This window comes from Nicotiana sylvestris, chromosome 6 (assembly GCF_000393655.2).
Source record: "Nicotiana sylvestris chromosome 6, ASM39365v2, whole genome shotgun sequence".
In the NCBI taxonomy this organism is placed as follows: Eukaryota; Viridiplantae; Streptophyta; class Magnoliopsida; order Solanales; family Solanaceae; genus Nicotiana; species Nicotiana sylvestris.
Window position 1 is genome coordinate 114130546 of NC_091062.1, and position 17763 is coordinate 114148308.

Below are 17763 nucleotides of genomic sequence, written 5' to 3' on the forward strand. Positions count from 1 at the left end.
GGCCATCATGGGCTAACCAGAATAAACATAGGGAATACTCAATATAGAATGACCAATCCTGACATAAAAACGTATATATGTGACATACGGGCCTATAAGGCCAACATGATCATTTGTGAACTCAAAACATAGGCCGACAAGGCCATACAAGCATTCGTATACATGACATCTGTCTACAAGCCTCTAAGAGTATATACTTATCACAAAGGTCAGTGCAGGGCCCCGCCATATCAAACAATACATGTCTAAATCATACTGACCAAACAAGCAACTCCGGAGCGAATGGAGCGCACCAACATCTTCCGCTGATCTGTTGACCTACTTAGAGGACTCTCAACCTGTCTATAGGAACCTGCGGGCATGAAACGCAGCGTCCTTAAGCAAAAGGGACGTCAGTACAAATAATGTACCTAGTATGTAAGGAACATAAATAAGTACATAACAGACATGGAAGAAATATAGAGTAAATGACTCAACCTGTAAGTCTGGATAACTCTGTAAATCATGAAATAATTATAGTATCATGCATATGTATATGAATATCATGTCGTGCATAGGTACATGTTTCATAATATCATCAGCCTCTGAGGGCATCCCATCATATCATTTTGGCCACTGTGGGCAAAATCATCAATGTATACCAGCTGATCAGGTGGTGGTGCGTATATAATGCCATAACCTTTCCCATATCCCATATATATATATATATATGCATACATATATACGCGTATATAACGACATCTGGTCATGGGTCAATGTACATGAATGCAATGCATGAAAAGTACGTTAATAAAATCTTTCGGAATGTCATAAGATCATTTTGCCTTTGAGTAATATCATAAAGTAAACTCTTTTCAACTTTCGTATTTTTCTGAGACCCATGAACAAATGATAGAATATTATGACACATGAAAATTCAAGAACATAGATATTTCTAATACTTCTATGAATAGAGTCATTTATGAAATTTGTACATTTGCTCGTTTTGTTTGTGTCGTATAGATTATACCAAAAGAAAGAAGGGATAGCCTTAACATACCTGAACCGATTCTCTTGACAATCCCTTTAAAACCCGTTGACTGTGATAACATGTAACGGAGGATCGAAGTAAGGGAAAATTCATATGATATTCTTGAGAAAGATTATACCGTGCTCCCTTAAAATCGCAAAATCTCGTTGCTACTACGCTAAGAAGTCTCGGATGAATTCTTGTTGAAGTGATTGACGTTACTAGTGAAAAGTATGGTCTTTGAAGCATTACATAGCAGATGTATGAGACTTCCTATAAATGAATGGATGGCTTTAGAAAGGTCCCTTTTTATAGTGGTGTGGACCCCACTTAATAATGCTTATCTTAGCCATCCAATTCTCTTAAAATGCCATCTAGCAATGTGACTAAGGAGTCATTTAAATCAATATTTTTGGGCTGCCACGTTTGGGAGGATTTATTAAGCCTTATCCAAAATCTTAATTACCCATTAATTTATTATTTAAATAATTAATCTCCCATTAACTAATAATCAATAAACATAATCAAATATTGTCTCAAATTACTTAAAATACTACTCACTTTTAACATACACTGTATACCTTACTATCATGGTCATGTAGTACATTGTATGACACTAGTCCATAAATACCGGGTATTATAGCTCGGACCATATTTTATCCCAAAATGTCAAACTTCGATGAAACTCATTTTCTTTGATTCGTTTACCCTCTAACCTTCACGAATTTACTTATCACTTGTTTGAAATAACATAATACTTATAACCTCAAAAATAATTTCATTCCCAAGCTTAAATCAATTTACTCATGACGTACTTTCATGTACGAAAATATGGGGTGTAACATTCTAAAACTATTTCTGTAGTCAAACTGTATCACATAAATTGAGATGGAGTGGGTCTACTTATCACTCTTTGTTTCACAAAAAGTATTAACTCTTCGAAAAATATTAATTTAGCTTCATATATTTTTTCAGCTGGATGAAAATATGGCAAGAGACGACCATCCATGAGAATAAATTACCAAGTCAAGATAATTAACTCTTTTGAAATCATTCATCTATCCCATTTTATTTGATCTACTTTTAGTTTTTATCTGTCTTAACAAACTTTATTAAATGGAGTGACATGAGTCAAAACTTTCAAATAATGTAAGTGAACACCTAGTGCAGGTAAACTTTTATCAATTTATAATGCTTTCTAAATGAAAGGCTTATAGGAAATCTTTGGGCTAGTATCTCAACACTAATATTATTTACGTAGTTTAATTGATTTATAAAGAAAACTGTACATTTTTCATACTAATATTATTTAATTAAATAGTTGGTATATGAATATTTGACCCGACCTATAAAATAACCGACCCATCTGGATCAACCCAATCCCAAATCCTTCTTCTCCAAAGACAAGTAAGCAAGCAAATGGAATGTACAAGTAAATGGAAAATTAGTATAATACTCCATAGAAACTCAATATACATATTTTCCCATCTCTCACGATCTTCTTCTCCACTTTTTATCAAAGCAATGGGAGACAACTTTGTTCCACACATTGAGTCTGATTCAGCTTTAAATTAATTAAATTTGTTTCTGCTTTCTTTTTCTTCTGAGTTGCGTGTCTGGTTCTGAGAAGTTTGAGGAAGGCATAAAGAGTTCGAAAGCTGACTGTGATTACGCGTTTGAAGCCCTTTGCGTTTGATGCTTCCGTATAAAGGTATTTTATTTTTTAATAACCATAACTTTGTGGTTGATGTATCTACTTTGTGCATATTGAGCTGTTGAATGTGTCTGTTGTTGCATGTCTTGCCGCCTGCGAGGTGTTTGATTTTTTGCTCAGTAGAGTGATGTTTTTACTATGTTCAGTTTCACTCTTTTAACTTTAGTTTTTATGCATAATCTTTGCGTTCTTCTTGCACAGAACTTCTCTACCTTTCCTATGTGTCAAAATGTAAAGCCTTTTACTAGTATAAATGAGAAATTCAAACCCGGATGACAAAGGATCTGCATAGTACAGGATTGTGTGGCTATTATATACTAGCTGAAATATTGCTCAGTATTTTGGAGTTGAAGTATTCTGCAAGTTGAGATTTAAGGTAGTGCATATGACAGGGAATGAGAGAATGAAGAAGAAGATATTTGCTTTATTTGACTTTGGATCCGTGGATAAACATGTTTTGATAATGGTTCCAAATCCAGATTCTGCATGATAATCTTCTAGGTGAATATCACTTTGCTGCGATATTTTAAATGGGCGTACAAGCATCAGTTAGAAAATTACCAGAATCTTCTTTTTTCTTAAATGAGAATTTGAATGACTTAATTGGAAACTTGAAACTTTGAAATCATCAGGTATTAAAAAAGGGCGACAGTGTAGGATTGCCTATAGGTGTTCGTAGCACGCAGCGGAAGACAATAACAATCCTAGGCAGATCTTTTAATGTTTAAAATTTATTTACATGTCAATAGATCGGATCTAAGACGTACCTGGTGAAGAAAGTCTCGTTTAAATTCTTCGATAGTGCGAAGACTCTATGCGTATCCACACCGAGACCGACCCTTGCTATCAACTCTTGGATCAATGAAACCCGCGAACAAAATTGAACGAAATATTGTGTTGAAATTTTTCTCAAAAATCTCAACTCAATGTTATAAGAAGAACAAGAAACACTTTTCTTGTAATTGTATTTTCTCTCTTGGCTTGTGTTGCACTCTCACTTTCACAAAGTGATTTTTCTTCTCAAGAAATTAGTTGGTAAATTTTCTTCCATCACCCTTTATATAGCATCACCTATAAACCCTTTTCCTATTTGGTTGAGGTAATGATTTACTTAGGGTAAAAGTTTATTCCAAATATTAACTTCATGGAATATTTTATATGGAAATTCGTAATTCCATCTAATTGGCATTATGACTGCCGATTTCAAATCCAATTCCAATTGGAATTGAAGTATCATTTAATGTATTATCTTAAAAAGGAATATCAATCCCATTCTTAATGGGATTGAAACGAGCTCACAACGTTCTTTGGCAATCCAATCCTAAATTGGTTTTTCCAAGTAAGTCTTCATCATTAATATATTATATACATCCCATATAAATAAATAAATAGTAACTATATATATCACATATATATTTTGACCAAGAGATAATTTAATTTTCTATTCCAAATAGAAAACTTCAACTTGTTCACAATATTAATTATATCTTCTGTGCTAGCAAAAAATATAATTAATATTTCATTTGGACTAACTAACTAAATTTATTTGACTAATTAAATTCTTAATTTAATTAACAAATAATAAAGTAATTACTCCTTTAGCAAAGATCGGAACACTCGTTAGTGTGCAACCCCATAGGTTCAATACTAAACCGGTAGTAAATTGACCACATCAATATACTAATCAAGGGTGGCGTCTAGCAACACTCCTTAACGACCGGATAACATGAAGTATACAATTTACTCTCAAGAACCAGTAGAAGAATAATGTAGTAATTTCTTCTGTCCTTATAGCTCTGGATCACCCTAGGATATGGTTCAACTGTCAAATCCTAATAGGCGACCAACTATGTGTTCATGTCAAATATAATCGACCATTGAATGACCTAAGAAACTCTTTTCTTCTTTTCATTCAATTGCCCTGGCCAAGGTCTTAATTTGGTCGTTTATAATTCATGACAACATGGAGCTTAAACTCATTACCAAGAGTTGACAGATTCCATCTTGATCAATCACTAATTCTACAAGCATTTAATCATACCCAATATCCTTTCAACTATCGCCCTAGGGCCATAGGTGTCTGGTATCAAAGCACAATAAATAGCTTGTCAATTACTATGACGATCTCAGGTCAAAGGAAACTTTTACATCACATTCTTCAAGAGAATATCCTATTGACAGTTTATGGTAATTCTAACCATTAGGAATTATTAAATGAGTCGGTTCAATAATCATATCTCTATATGCATCATCTATCTATGTAATTTAGTTAATGAGATCAACTAATCTTTATCCCATAAAGACGATTACATAAATATTGATCTAACCGGATTACTAATGTCCAAATTAATAATCCTACGATCAAGAACAAATTTAGATTAAATTATAAGAGACTTTGCTCTCATTATCATGATCTCTATCACGATGACAAATCCCAAAATTTAATCAAGGACCTTATCAAATTAATCAAACAATTGATAATAACTATGATAAAAGAATGCCATATATTTTTATATCAAATAACGTTCACAAAAATATGTTCAAATCATCAAATATGATATTGGATCTAGGGCATATCTACTATATCCCTAACAATCTCCCACTTGCACTAGAGCCAATCGCTCTTGTACTTCATTCCCAATTTCCACTTGTGCTTGTCAAACTCCTTTGCGCCAAGAGCTTTAGTGAATGGGTCTGCAGCATTTTCTTTTCCATCAACCTTTTGAATCTCGACGTCTCCACGTTCAATGATCTCTCTTATCAAGTGATACCTTCGCAGAACGTGTTTGGACTTTTGGTGTGATCTTGGTTCTTTTGCTTGAGCAATGGCTCCAGTATTGTCACACAACAGTGGAACCGCACCTTCTATTGAAGGAACCACACCAAGTTCAGTTAAGAACTTTTTCATCCATACAGCTTCCTTAGCAGCTTCACTAGCTGCTATATATTCTGCTTTAGTCACTGAATCAGCTATTGTAGCTTGTTTGGAACTTTTCCAACTCACTGCACCACCATTTAAGGTGAATACATAACCAGAAATAGATTTGCTATCATCTCTATCTGAAGAGAAACTTGCATCAGTATAACCTTCAAGTTTCAACTCAGAATCTCCATAGATGAGGAATTGGTCTTTAGTCCTTCTTAAGTACTTAAGAATGGTCTTCACCACCTTCCAATGTTCCTCACCAGGATTTGCCTGATAGCGGCTAGTCACTCCAAGTGCATAAGCCACATCAGGACGTGTACATGTCATGGTATACATGATAGCTCCCACTGCACTAGCGTATCGGATCCTACTCATGCGTTCTCTCTCTTCAGGTGTTTTAGGACAATCCTCCCTACTGAGAGTAATTCCATTGCCAATCGGTAGATAGCCTCTTTTGGAATTATCCATATTATACCTCTTTAAGATGGTATCAATGTACAAAGACTGGGAAAGTCCAAGCAACTTCCTAGATCTATCTCTATAGATCTTTATTCCTAATATATAAGCTGCTTCTCCCAAGTCTTTCATGGAGAACTGTTCAGATAGCCAAATCTTGGTACTTTGCAATGCCGGTATATCATTCCCTAATAGCAATATATCATCAACATACAACACTAAGAATATAATTGCTCCCACTAACCTTTTTGTACACACAAGGTTCTTCTTCGCATCTAACAAAATTGAACTTTTCAATTGTCTTGTTAAATCGAATATTCCAACTTCGAGAAGCTTGCTTTAATCCATAAATGGATCTTTGTAGCTTACAAATTTTATTATGATCAGACGGAGATGTGAAACCTTCAGGTTGTGTCATGTACACATCCTCTTCTAGCTCACCATTAAGGAAAGCTGTTTTCACATCCATTTGCCATATTTCATAATCATAGTATGCTGCTATAGCAAGCAAAATCCGAATTGATTTGAGCATTGCCACGGGAGAGAAAGTCTCGTCATAGTCGACTCCTTCTTTCTGACGATATCCCTTGGCAACAAGACGGGCTTTATAGGTCTCCACCTTTCCGTCTGCTCCAATCTTTTTCTTAAAAACCCATTTACAACCTATAGGTTTTATATCCTTTGAAGGTTCAACTAAAGTCCATACTTTATTTTCCTTCATAGATTCCATTTCGGATTCCATGGCCTTTTGCCACTTCTCATAATCAGAACTTTGTATAGCCTCTTCATAGGTCTTAGGATCATCATCATTATGATCAACCTCATTTGATACATCATCTTGTACTATATAATTTAATCTAGTTGGTACTTGACGTTCTCGTATAGACCTTCTAAGAGGTATTTGTACAACCTGTTCACCTTGTGCTGGATTTGGTTGTTGTTCAATATGGTTTGGAACTGGTTCATTAACCTGTTCTTGAACTTCATTTAGTTCTTGAACTTCAACCGTTGAAGATGACAACTTCCTTGGCAACTTCAAAACATCCAATAAAGGTTCTTCAACTTGGGTCTCATGATCTTTACATTGTGTTGATTCATTAGTTTCTTGAACTTCATCAAGTTCAATTTCTCCATTATAATTTCCTTCTAAAAGAAATTCCCTTTCCAAAAAGGTTGCTCCTCTGGCCACAAACACTTTATGGTCAGAAGGGTGATAGAAATAATATCCCATTGTTTCCTTGGGGTACCCAATGAATCTACACTTATCAGATCTTGAGTCAAGTTTATCAGACTGTAGTCTCTTAACATAAGCTGGACAACCCCAAACTTTAATATGTTTAAGGTTAGGCTTGCATCCTTTCCATATCTCATATGGTATTGTAGAGACTGATTTAGTGGGAACTTTATTAAGTAAGTATGTTGTTGCTTCCAAAGCATATCCCCATAAATTTATTGGAAGATCAGTGAACCCCATCATAGATCTCACCATATCTAATAAGGTTCGATTTCTCCTTTCAGACACACCATTGTGTTGTGGTGTTCCTGGAGGTGTCCATTGTGAAAGAATCTCATTCTCTTTGAGATATCTAGTAAAATCTTCACTAAGATATTCTCCACCTCTATCAGACCTTAGTACTTTGATACTTTTACCAGTCTGCTTCTCAACTTCACTACGGAACCTTTTGAACATTTCAAAAGATTCAGACTTGTGTTTCATAAGATACACAAATCCATATCTTGACATATCATCAGTGAAGGTGATGAAGTAAGAATATCCACCTCTAGCTTGAATTTTCATGGGCCCACAAACATCTGTATGAATTAGTCCCAATAATTCAGAAGCTCTTTCTCCACTTCCAGTAAATGGAGATTTGGTCATTTTTCCTTTGAGACAAGATTCACAAGTTGGATATGATTCAAAATCATATTTGTCAAGGTACCCTTCCTTGTACAACTTGTTAATTCTTTTCTCTCCAATATGACCAAGCCTACAATGCCAAAGGTATGCATGATTTACTTGATCATCTCTTTTCCTCTCAAGACTTGAAACATGCATAATCGAATTAGCATTCACATTAGGTAAGACATAAACATCATGTTGGAGATAGCCATTCACATATAAATTATCACTATAATAAATAGAGCAAATACCATTGCTTATATTAATGCAAAAACCACGTTTGTCTAACATAGAAGCTGAAATTATGTTCGAAACAAATTTAGGAACGTAATAACAATCATCCAACATAAGTACTTTGCCTGTAGGCATTATTAAAGAAATTGATCCTACAGCTACGGCTGCAACTTTTGCACCATTTCCAACTTGTAGATTAACTTCTCCTTTCTTTAGCCTCCTGCTTATCTTAAACCCTTGTAACGTATTACAGATGTTATAACCACTGCCAGTATCTAATACCCACAGTGAAGAATTAGTAGTAGCTAAAGAAACCTTGAAAACATTTTTCATTAATGTCTCACCTCGTTTCTTGTCCTTTAGAGTTGCAAGATACTCCTTGCAGTTTCTCTTCCAATGCCCTTTCTTCTTACAGTGAAAACATTCAGCATCATATACTGATTGCAATATCAAATCTTCAGAAAGCTCTTTACCAAGCTTGTACCCCAACTTCTCATGTTCTTCTGTAAGAACAATCATATAATTGACAAGGGGTCCAACTGGAGAGTTTTCAATGTCTAATTGTGTATGAACCATCTTCTTAAGATATTCAATGATTGCAATTGGATCCATATTTTGATGTTTCCTCTGGAGTTCAGAATTCATAGAAGCGAGAATGATGTGTTTAATAGCAAGACATTCTTCCAAGTATTTCTGATAAACCTTGGTGCCTTGAACATCATTCTCTGGTGGGATTATCTTTGCAGGCTTATCAATCACATCAATGAGCTTTTCATGCATGAGAACAATTCTCAAATTTCTATACCAGTCATCAAAGTTTGGTCCTACCAACTTGTTGGTCTCAAGTATTTCGCGCAGTGATATAACAGACATATTGAGAAATCTAAAATATAGAAAAGAAAAGGCAATAATATAAGAACATATTTGCATATATCATAAAGACATGGACTTTTATCTAAATGATATTTCCACTAATTATTTTAAACTATTTACCCTCATTATAGTTTACGAAATCTTTATTTCTATTAGTGGAGTAAAGGAATCCTTTAACAATATGTATGAGCCCCTTGGAAGTCAAGTCGTTTCTCACATATATTTTAAAGGTAGGTACTCTTACCAATTGTATCCCCATACAATTTCCTTAAATAGCTCTATGTCAAATAGTCCCCTGGTAGTCAGGTCGATCCTATTGGCATAGTTGAGTTCAACCATCATGATAACAAAGAACTTATTAAATGTTATACTCCCCCGGGTGGTCCAGGCGTCTAGTGTAAAATTGAATAATTCTTTCAATCCATACATCTAATGCAATAAATAATTTTAACATATTCTCAAACTATAAGTCTCCTGGTAGTCAGGCCGCTCCTTATAAACAAGAAATAAGTAAAATTGTTTACCTTGATGGATAGCTCCATAATAAAATATCTTATATTTTATTATTTAAGAACTCAAATTTTAGTAAGAGGGAATTGTTACTAAAATAATTTTTAATAACATGAAGATCAAATCTTTTATAGCGTGTGAATTTAGTTCAAGTTGTCTACGTGCTTAGTCCTAAAATAATTTACATCACATGTAATAAATAATTCAAAATTATATAATGAACAAGTACGTGACATAAAAACGAAATTCAACATCTTCTAACATGTTTATCTTATATATCACATATATCACAAAAGTATAATCCATGCCAGAATATTATTATTAATTAACATATCATGAACTAATAACAATAGAATCATATAACCTATTATAGATTCCCGTCGTATCTAGTACAAAATTTTAAATGTAAGTTACGAACTATCTCAATAGTTTAACTTATATGTATATGTATTTTATTCACAATAAAATAATATCAATCCATATGCATTCAAACAATTTGACTATAGCACAAGACACATGTATTATGGTTTGAACGCTTCAAATATAATCTTAAAATATTTCGTAAATAAATTTTAGACACAATAAACCACGGCTCTGATACCACTGTAGGATTGCGTATAGGTGTTCGTAGCACGCAGCGGAAGACAATAACAATCCTAGGCAGATCTTTTAATGTTTAAAATTTATTTACATGTCAATAGATCGGATCTAAGACGTACCTGGTGAAGAAAGTCTCGTTTAAATTCTTCGATAGTGCGAAGACTCTATGCGTATCCACACCGAGACCGACCCTTGCTATCAACTCTTGGATCAATGAAACCCGCGAACAAAATTGAACGAAATATTGTGTTGAAATTTTTCTCAAAAATCTCAACTCAATGTTATAAGAAGAACAAGAAACACTTTTCTTGTAATTGTATTTTCTCTCTTGGCTTGTGTTGCACTCTCACTTTCACAAAGTGATTTTTCTTCTCAAGAAATTAGTTGGTAAATTTTCTTCCATCACCCTTTATATAGCATCATCTATAAACCCTTTTCCTATTTGTTTGAGGTAATGATTTACTTAGGGTAAAAGTTTATTCCAAATATAAACTTCATGGAATATTTTATATGGAAATTCGTAATTCCATCTAATTGGCATCATGACTGCCGATTTCAAATCCAATTCCAATTGGAATTGAAGTATCATTTAATGTATTATATTAAAAAGGAATATCAATCCCAATCTTAATGGGATTGAAACGAGCTTACAACGTTCTTTGGCAATCCAATCCTAAATTGTTTTTTCCAAGTAAGTCTTCATCATTAATATATTATATACATCCCATATAAATAAATAAATAGTAACTATATATATCACATATATATTTTGACCAAGAGATAATTTAATTTTCTATTCCAAATAGAAAACTTCAACTTGTTCACAATATTAATTATATCTTCTGTGCTAGCAAAAAATATAATTAATATTTCATTTGGACTAACTAACTAAATTTATTTGACTAATTAAATTCTTTAATTTAATTAACAAATAATAAAGTAATTAGTCCTTTAGCAAAGATCGGAACACTTGTTAGTGTGCGACCCCATAGGTTCAATACTAAACCGGTAGTAAATTGACCACATCAATATACTAATCAAGGGTGGCGTCTAGCAACACTCCTTAACGACCGGATAGCATGAAGTATACAATTTACTCTCAAGAACCAGTAGAAGAATAATGTAGTAATTCCTTCTGTCCTTATAGCTCTGGATCACCCTAGGATATGGTTCAACTGTCAAATCCTAATAGGCGACCAACTATGTGTTCATGTCAAATAGAATCGACCATTGAATGACCTAAGAAACTCTTTTCTTCTTTTCATTCAATTGCCCTGGCCAAAGTCTTAATTTGGTCGTTTATAATTCACGACAACATGGAGCTTAAACTCATTACCAAGAGTTGACAGATTCCATCATGATCAATTACTAATTCTACAAGCATTTAATCATACCTAATATCCTTTCAACTATCGCCCTAGGGCCATAGGTGTCTGGTATCAAAGCACAATAAATAGCTTGTCAATTACTATGACGATCTCAGGTCAAAGGAAACTTTTACATCACATTCTTCAAGAGAATATCCTATTGACAGTTTATGGTAATTCTAACCATTAGGAATTATCAAATGAGTCGGTTCAATGATCATATCTCTATATGCATCATCTATCTATGTAATTTAGTTAATGAGATCAACTAATCTTTATCCCATAAAGACGATTACATAAATATTGATCTAACCGGATTACTAATGTCCAAATTAATAATCCTACGATCAAGAACAAATTTAGATTAAATTATAAGAGACTTTGCTCTCATTATCATGATCTCTATCACGATGACAAATCCCAAAATTTAATCAAGGACCTTATCAAATTAATCAAACAATTGATAATAACTATGATAAAAGAATGCCATATATTTTTATATCAAATAACGTTCGCAAAAATATGTTCAAATCATCAAATATGATATTGGATCTAGGACATATCTACTATATCCCTAACAGACAGATTCTGGTAAAGAAAAAAGTCATAATCCATAAAATGGTTGGAGACTTTCTCAACATTTTATTTTACCATAACTTTTTAACATGACTATACCTGTGCTAATCAGCTACATGCGACATGAATGGTAGGTATTCTGTCTGAACCTTATTTTGGGTGGTTCAGTGCTCCAAATAAGCGTATTTATCCTCCTACACTTAGATCCCCACAGTGTATTAGATCCCCATAGTGTATTTTCTCTTTTATGGATTGTTTTCATATTTAATATAAATGAACAGACCTTGAAACCCCTCAAAATTGGGTGAAAATGATTGGTAGCCATAAAAATCTCAGCAGCTTCTCTGCAGTGCTCTCACTCTCGGGTGGCGACCTTTTCCCGTATTTTTTAATATACTCCTTGAAAGCTCCATTTGGGCTTATGGAGGGATGAGTTCTTCTTTAGCTGCTATCATTTCTGAATTGAGTGTTCATTATGTTTTCTTTCTTTCTCTAGGCCATGTTGTGCTTGATGGATTCTTTAATTGGATTATTGCGGTTGTTTTACCACTTTGCTACTGCCAATTGTCGTATGACAAAGTGCTTTCACAGCATGACATTGGAACAACCATTTCATAGATTTAAGTTTAAGTAGGTTGGACATAATAAGACACAACATTTGATGAATTCTATAATGTTGTAGGAAAGACTTTATAAGCGTAGTTGCAAAATGCAATTTAGTTTACACTTTGAAAATTCTCTAATTGGTGTCTATTTTTCTATGATCATGTGTTGTATGGCTATGTAACTGATTGATTGCATTCTTTGGTCCAATGTTAGTTGTGTAAACAGGTGTAAATAGGAATATCGTGAATTTAGACTCTTTTTTTGTTGTCAATGTGAATAATGGGGCCGAGGTGGAAAGGAAAAGGGGCAGAAGTTAAAGCTCTTGCAGATCCCATTTCAGAAATAGTCATCCAGCTTCAATCTTCTCTGAACTGCTCAAACTCTCGAGGACTGCTTTCTGGTACGAATGTGCTTCTTACAGAACAAACTGAGCTCCTCAATTGTGCATATTTTGGTAGGCCTAGGGTAACGGCAGAAAAGAATGAGCAATAGTTTCAGCTCTGCATGGAAGAAGCTTTTTACCTTCAGTATTCTCTAAAATGCATTAAGGTTGTTGACCACAATGACACTGAATTGAACAGTGATGAGTTATGGAGGCATATGACATCCAGGAGGGAAGATTTTCCTATCTTATTCAGAGCTTTTTCTCACCTTAGAAGTAAGAACTGGGTGGTTAGATCGGGCTCTCAGTACGGGGTTGACTTTGTTGCCTATCGTCATCATCCTGCTCTAGTACATTCTGAATATTCTGTGCTTGCTTTATCTTCACAAAATGGTAGTGCAAGTGGTCGCTTGAGGGTTTGGTCTGACTTCCATTGCACTCTTCGACTTTGTGGTAGTGTGGCGAAAACGTTACTAAGTCTTGATATTGAGCAACAGCAAAATTGTGCAACTTCTCCGTGCTTAGATAACTATGTTGTTGAAGAGAGAACAATCACAAGATGGAGTCCGGAGCAAGGCCGCGAAACAAAATCTAAGTTTGACCCAAGTAAAAAAGTAGATCGTCTGGTTCAAGATTAACTCCTACTTCACATGGTGTACTAGTTTAGCAATTGTAATGTGATTTAGAAGCATTACGATTAATACTATGTATTACTATTAATACTCTGCATACTGTATTTATTCCCCCTGCTTTGTTGCAGGCATTTTGGGCCGACTTTTATGCCCAGAAAAATGGTAAACTGTGCCTTCTGATTTCACCCTCGATGCTCTTTTAAGTAAAAGTCAAGCTTACATGAATGTTTTTATCTCTTATAGCAAGTTGCTACATCCAGAAAGAACTAACCTACCTCCAAAACCAATTCAAAGAGAAACCCAGGCATAAAAGGGAATTAATTATTAAAAAAAGAACAAAACAACTCATACGAGATTTACAGCCAATTCCCTTTGGGGGAGAAATGGAGCATATGAAAGTATGAAGAAAGCATGTTGTTCTAATAAGATAGAAATGCCAAACATAGGGCTACATTTCAAGATTTACTGTATTGTCATGGGGAAGCTCTTAGAAGTGTATCCTGCTAGGTTGGGATTTCTCCATCCTGGTTTCTCCGTAAGGCTCGTCGTTATCGATCTGCTTGTTGTGTCTAAAGGCTGCTATGGCAACAATATACATGGTGACTAGAATGATCAATATGACAATGTTGATGACAGATACTTTCCTCCAACTCTTTTTCAGACTTGCCAGAACACCAGCTTTACAAGAATTGCAGTTATAGCAGAGCTGCTGTTGATCATTGTTCCATCTAACACAATCTGGATCACCTCCTACCAGCGCTCCTCCGGAACTCCACAATGTCTCATTCATGTAAGTATAGCCGCATTCTGTAGGGGGCTTGCAGCAACCAGACTACATAAAAAGTTCCAAGACTTTGTCAGAGAAGTTGTCTTTACCACTGTACTATATACCGACTAATGTTAGAGCAAGAGTAGTTTTGCTCATGAATGCTCCTTAATCAATATTTTACGCAACAGTTTGGGGATTTACAAGAAGGAAGAGTCCAACCTGAGGAAATTCTTTGTGAGTATTCTATTCTATTCAGTAGTCAGAGGATTCACCAAGTTAGACTATTTTTACATCCATAGTCAACCTACAGCAACGCTCTTCTTTTTATCCAGGTTTAGGACGGGATACATTTGCAAAGATCACACAGACGGAGTTAATGTGTTAGATATTTAAACACATAGCCTCTCTTGCTCTTCAAGCTGTGGGGCAAGTGCACAGATAGCCATTCTCAGGGATACTATTTAGAAATTAACCCTTACTTATTTTGTCCTCTAATTTTAAACTAAAAATCTTAACTTCAGGACACTTTTATCCCAAAAATTGAACTAGAAAACTGAAAATTCAAAATGCACTGGCTAATTTCTTAATAGCAGCCCTTTAAAGTGGCTACCTGGTGTCGTTTCTACTCAAGATGCATATATGTGATGTCGACAACTGGGGCCCTAATAATTGGAGCTTGCTGGGAGTTAGGCTTCCATCTATTCCAACCAAGTATATTCATAAATATCAACATCAAACTTATATACACTATTTTCATATAGTAGCGTAGGTGATGGATGCCAAAGGCAATAAAATATCAGGCAGTGATTGAAGCAATAAATGTTTTCATAACCAATGTCCCTTTAAGGCCACTTGGAAAGTAAGATCGACGACATATACATTTCCTTCTTGTACAAACTCTTACAAGTGACTCATAAACTAGAGAAGCTTCTTTCTTTTCGTGTTGGACCACTTAATATGAAATCTCTTGCTACATAACCTACTGTGCATAAACTAAAGCAGTCACCTACCAAGTTTTCTTAATTTTTCATGCATTACAATTTTCTCCCACATGTGATCATAAAGGCTATTAAATGGAATAGTTAATTTCCTTGGATGGTCACCATGTAAATAAAGAGCCTTTCTTGCAATTTCATATTCGTATATGTAACAGTGGCGGACCCAGAATTTTGTGCAAGCGGGTTCAATTTTAGAAATATATAACTTTAGTCGTAAAATAGTAGTTGTCATGTGGGTTCAAATAAATATTTATATAAAATTTACACAGCTTTTAATCCTAATTTATACATATTTTTTGGTGAAGCGGGTTCAACTGAACCCGCTAACTACCACTTGGGTCCGCCACTGATATGTAAATTGAAGTGTGAAACTGAGATTAATTACAAGGGCCCAGCTATTATCAGGGTAAAGTGAGGGAGCACTGAAGATGCTTTGGGCTATTAACATTCCTAACAAGTTATGAACTTATGATCCAAAGATGCAGCAATAGTCTTTCTGAACAAATTAAAGAAGACGAAATGTTAGGCAAACTTAAAGCAAACAGATTTTCTTTTCCAAAGTTGCTGCTAAAAGAACCATAAATTAAAGTAGGATATTCAACTAATAGAAGTAAAGCAAAATAGGGATCAGTCCGAAGTAGCTAACATCCAGGCTCATAAAACATGCATTTTGTCACAGGTCAAAAATACCTCTTTATTGAAAAGTAGGTAAAATGTCTCGTCACTATATAAAGATTAAAGAAGAGTGTTACCCCAACTCAATTAAAAAGCCAAGAATGGAAAAGAAAAAGAAACCCCCATAGAATGTTCATTTTAATTGTCCCACACTTTCTTTTGTCACTGACCAAGCCAATTATTCATTCAGTTGAAGTTGATAGCATTTCTCTCTCTTGTTCTCTTTTGGCTTTATATCGTACTTGGTAGGTCGGAAATTGACAAGGGGTATATGTTGGCACCTCACATGTTATTTACCTATAATCTAAACATGGAAAACGTAAACATGTATAGTTGGCATTTCAGTGTCAATGCCGTAATAACAGATCATGTACATGCAACCCTACGCACTTTCATAGTCATGTTTGGTGAAAGAAATTAATTTCAAAAAGAAAACTTACTGCAATTTCAAGATTCAATAGAGCCCAACAAATTAGCATATTTTCTTCTTAAAATATTATTCGTGCTAGAATTCAATCATATAAACAACCAAAAAAAGAAGAAGATGTTATTGGTAATTACCTCAAGAGGACTAAGCTTTCTACGGTAAAACATTTCAGCAGGCTGTGGAATTCCGTTATTATGTGTTCTTCTCATCTTACCACAAGCATGAGAATCCCTAATACAAGAACTGATTTTCATCCAATAGCTCTGACTTTTGACCCTTTCCTCTAGCCACCCAGAGTAATCTTGCAAATAATACTCCAAGTAGCCCCGGTTCATAACGGGTCGACCCGACCCTTTATCAGTGACAGCATAAGCAAAGATGATAAAGCCAATCAAAGCAGTTATGATGAAGAACATAGCCCATAGATAAAGGTACATGAGAAAAGTGTTCCTATAGCAAGCACCAGCAAAACCAGCTAAAGAAACTACCATAATAGCAACCCCAATAATTATTAAGGGCCATTGAAGGAATTTTAAGCAGTCTGTGTTGTTTGCTCTGCTACTTAGCCATATTCCACCACCCAAGATTGGAATTGATGCAAGAAATGTGAAGAAGTTCACTAGACCTATCAAGTGGTTGCTTGTTCTCATGGTGTAAAGCTCCTATTTTGTTTGGCTCTCTTATGTCTAAAATTTATATATATGGGTAATTCTTGGAAGTTGATACGAGAGTGTTGAATCAAGAAAAAGCAACAGTTTCTTTATTAAGTTAAGAAGGTGGAGGTGAGGATTGTTGAAAGAGCAAAGAAAAGAGGAGGCTCTTTCCTCTTAAGTCATAAGGGGCAAGTGATAAGTGAAAGTGACAGAAGCACCCTCTTTGTCAGCATTCTGCTTAGTCCCTGCATTGACCTGGAACAGTTGAGATGAGGGTGAAAATAATTTTACACTTCGTATAATTTAATTTGTTTTAGGCTTGTCTTGTTTCTCCAACTCTAGTTATACCGTACATATTTTATGGACGATTATATGTATATTTATCTTTTACATGACTGGATATTTGTCGCATTGTCTACTAGCAGGGGCAGCTTAAGTATGTGTGTGGTCTAAAAC

The 17763-nt window shown here is 34.8% G+C and overlaps 1 protein-coding gene and 1 pseudogene across 1 annotated transcript; one reads left to right on the top strand and one right to left on the bottom strand.

Annotated features, from left to right (window-relative positions):
- The first annotated feature begins 2387 nt into the window (after window positions 1-2387).
- On the top strand, window positions 2388-13970 carry LOC104245393 (tRNA-splicing endonuclease subunit Sen2-1-like; annotated as a pseudogene).
- Window positions 13971-14088: 118 nt separating this feature from the next.
- On the bottom strand, window positions 14089-17512 carry LOC104245392 (tetraspanin-3-like). The gene is made up of 2 exons (XM_009800996.2): window positions 16789-17512; window positions 14089-14617 (listed from the first exon to the last, which is right to left on the bottom strand). Exons 1-2 carry the CDS (start codon window positions 17302-17304, stop codon window positions 14273-14275), a joined length of 861 nt encoding a protein of 286 aa, XP_009799298.1. The 5' UTR covers window positions 17305-17512; the 3' UTR covers window positions 14089-14272.
- Window positions 17513-17763: the final 251 nt, after the last annotated feature.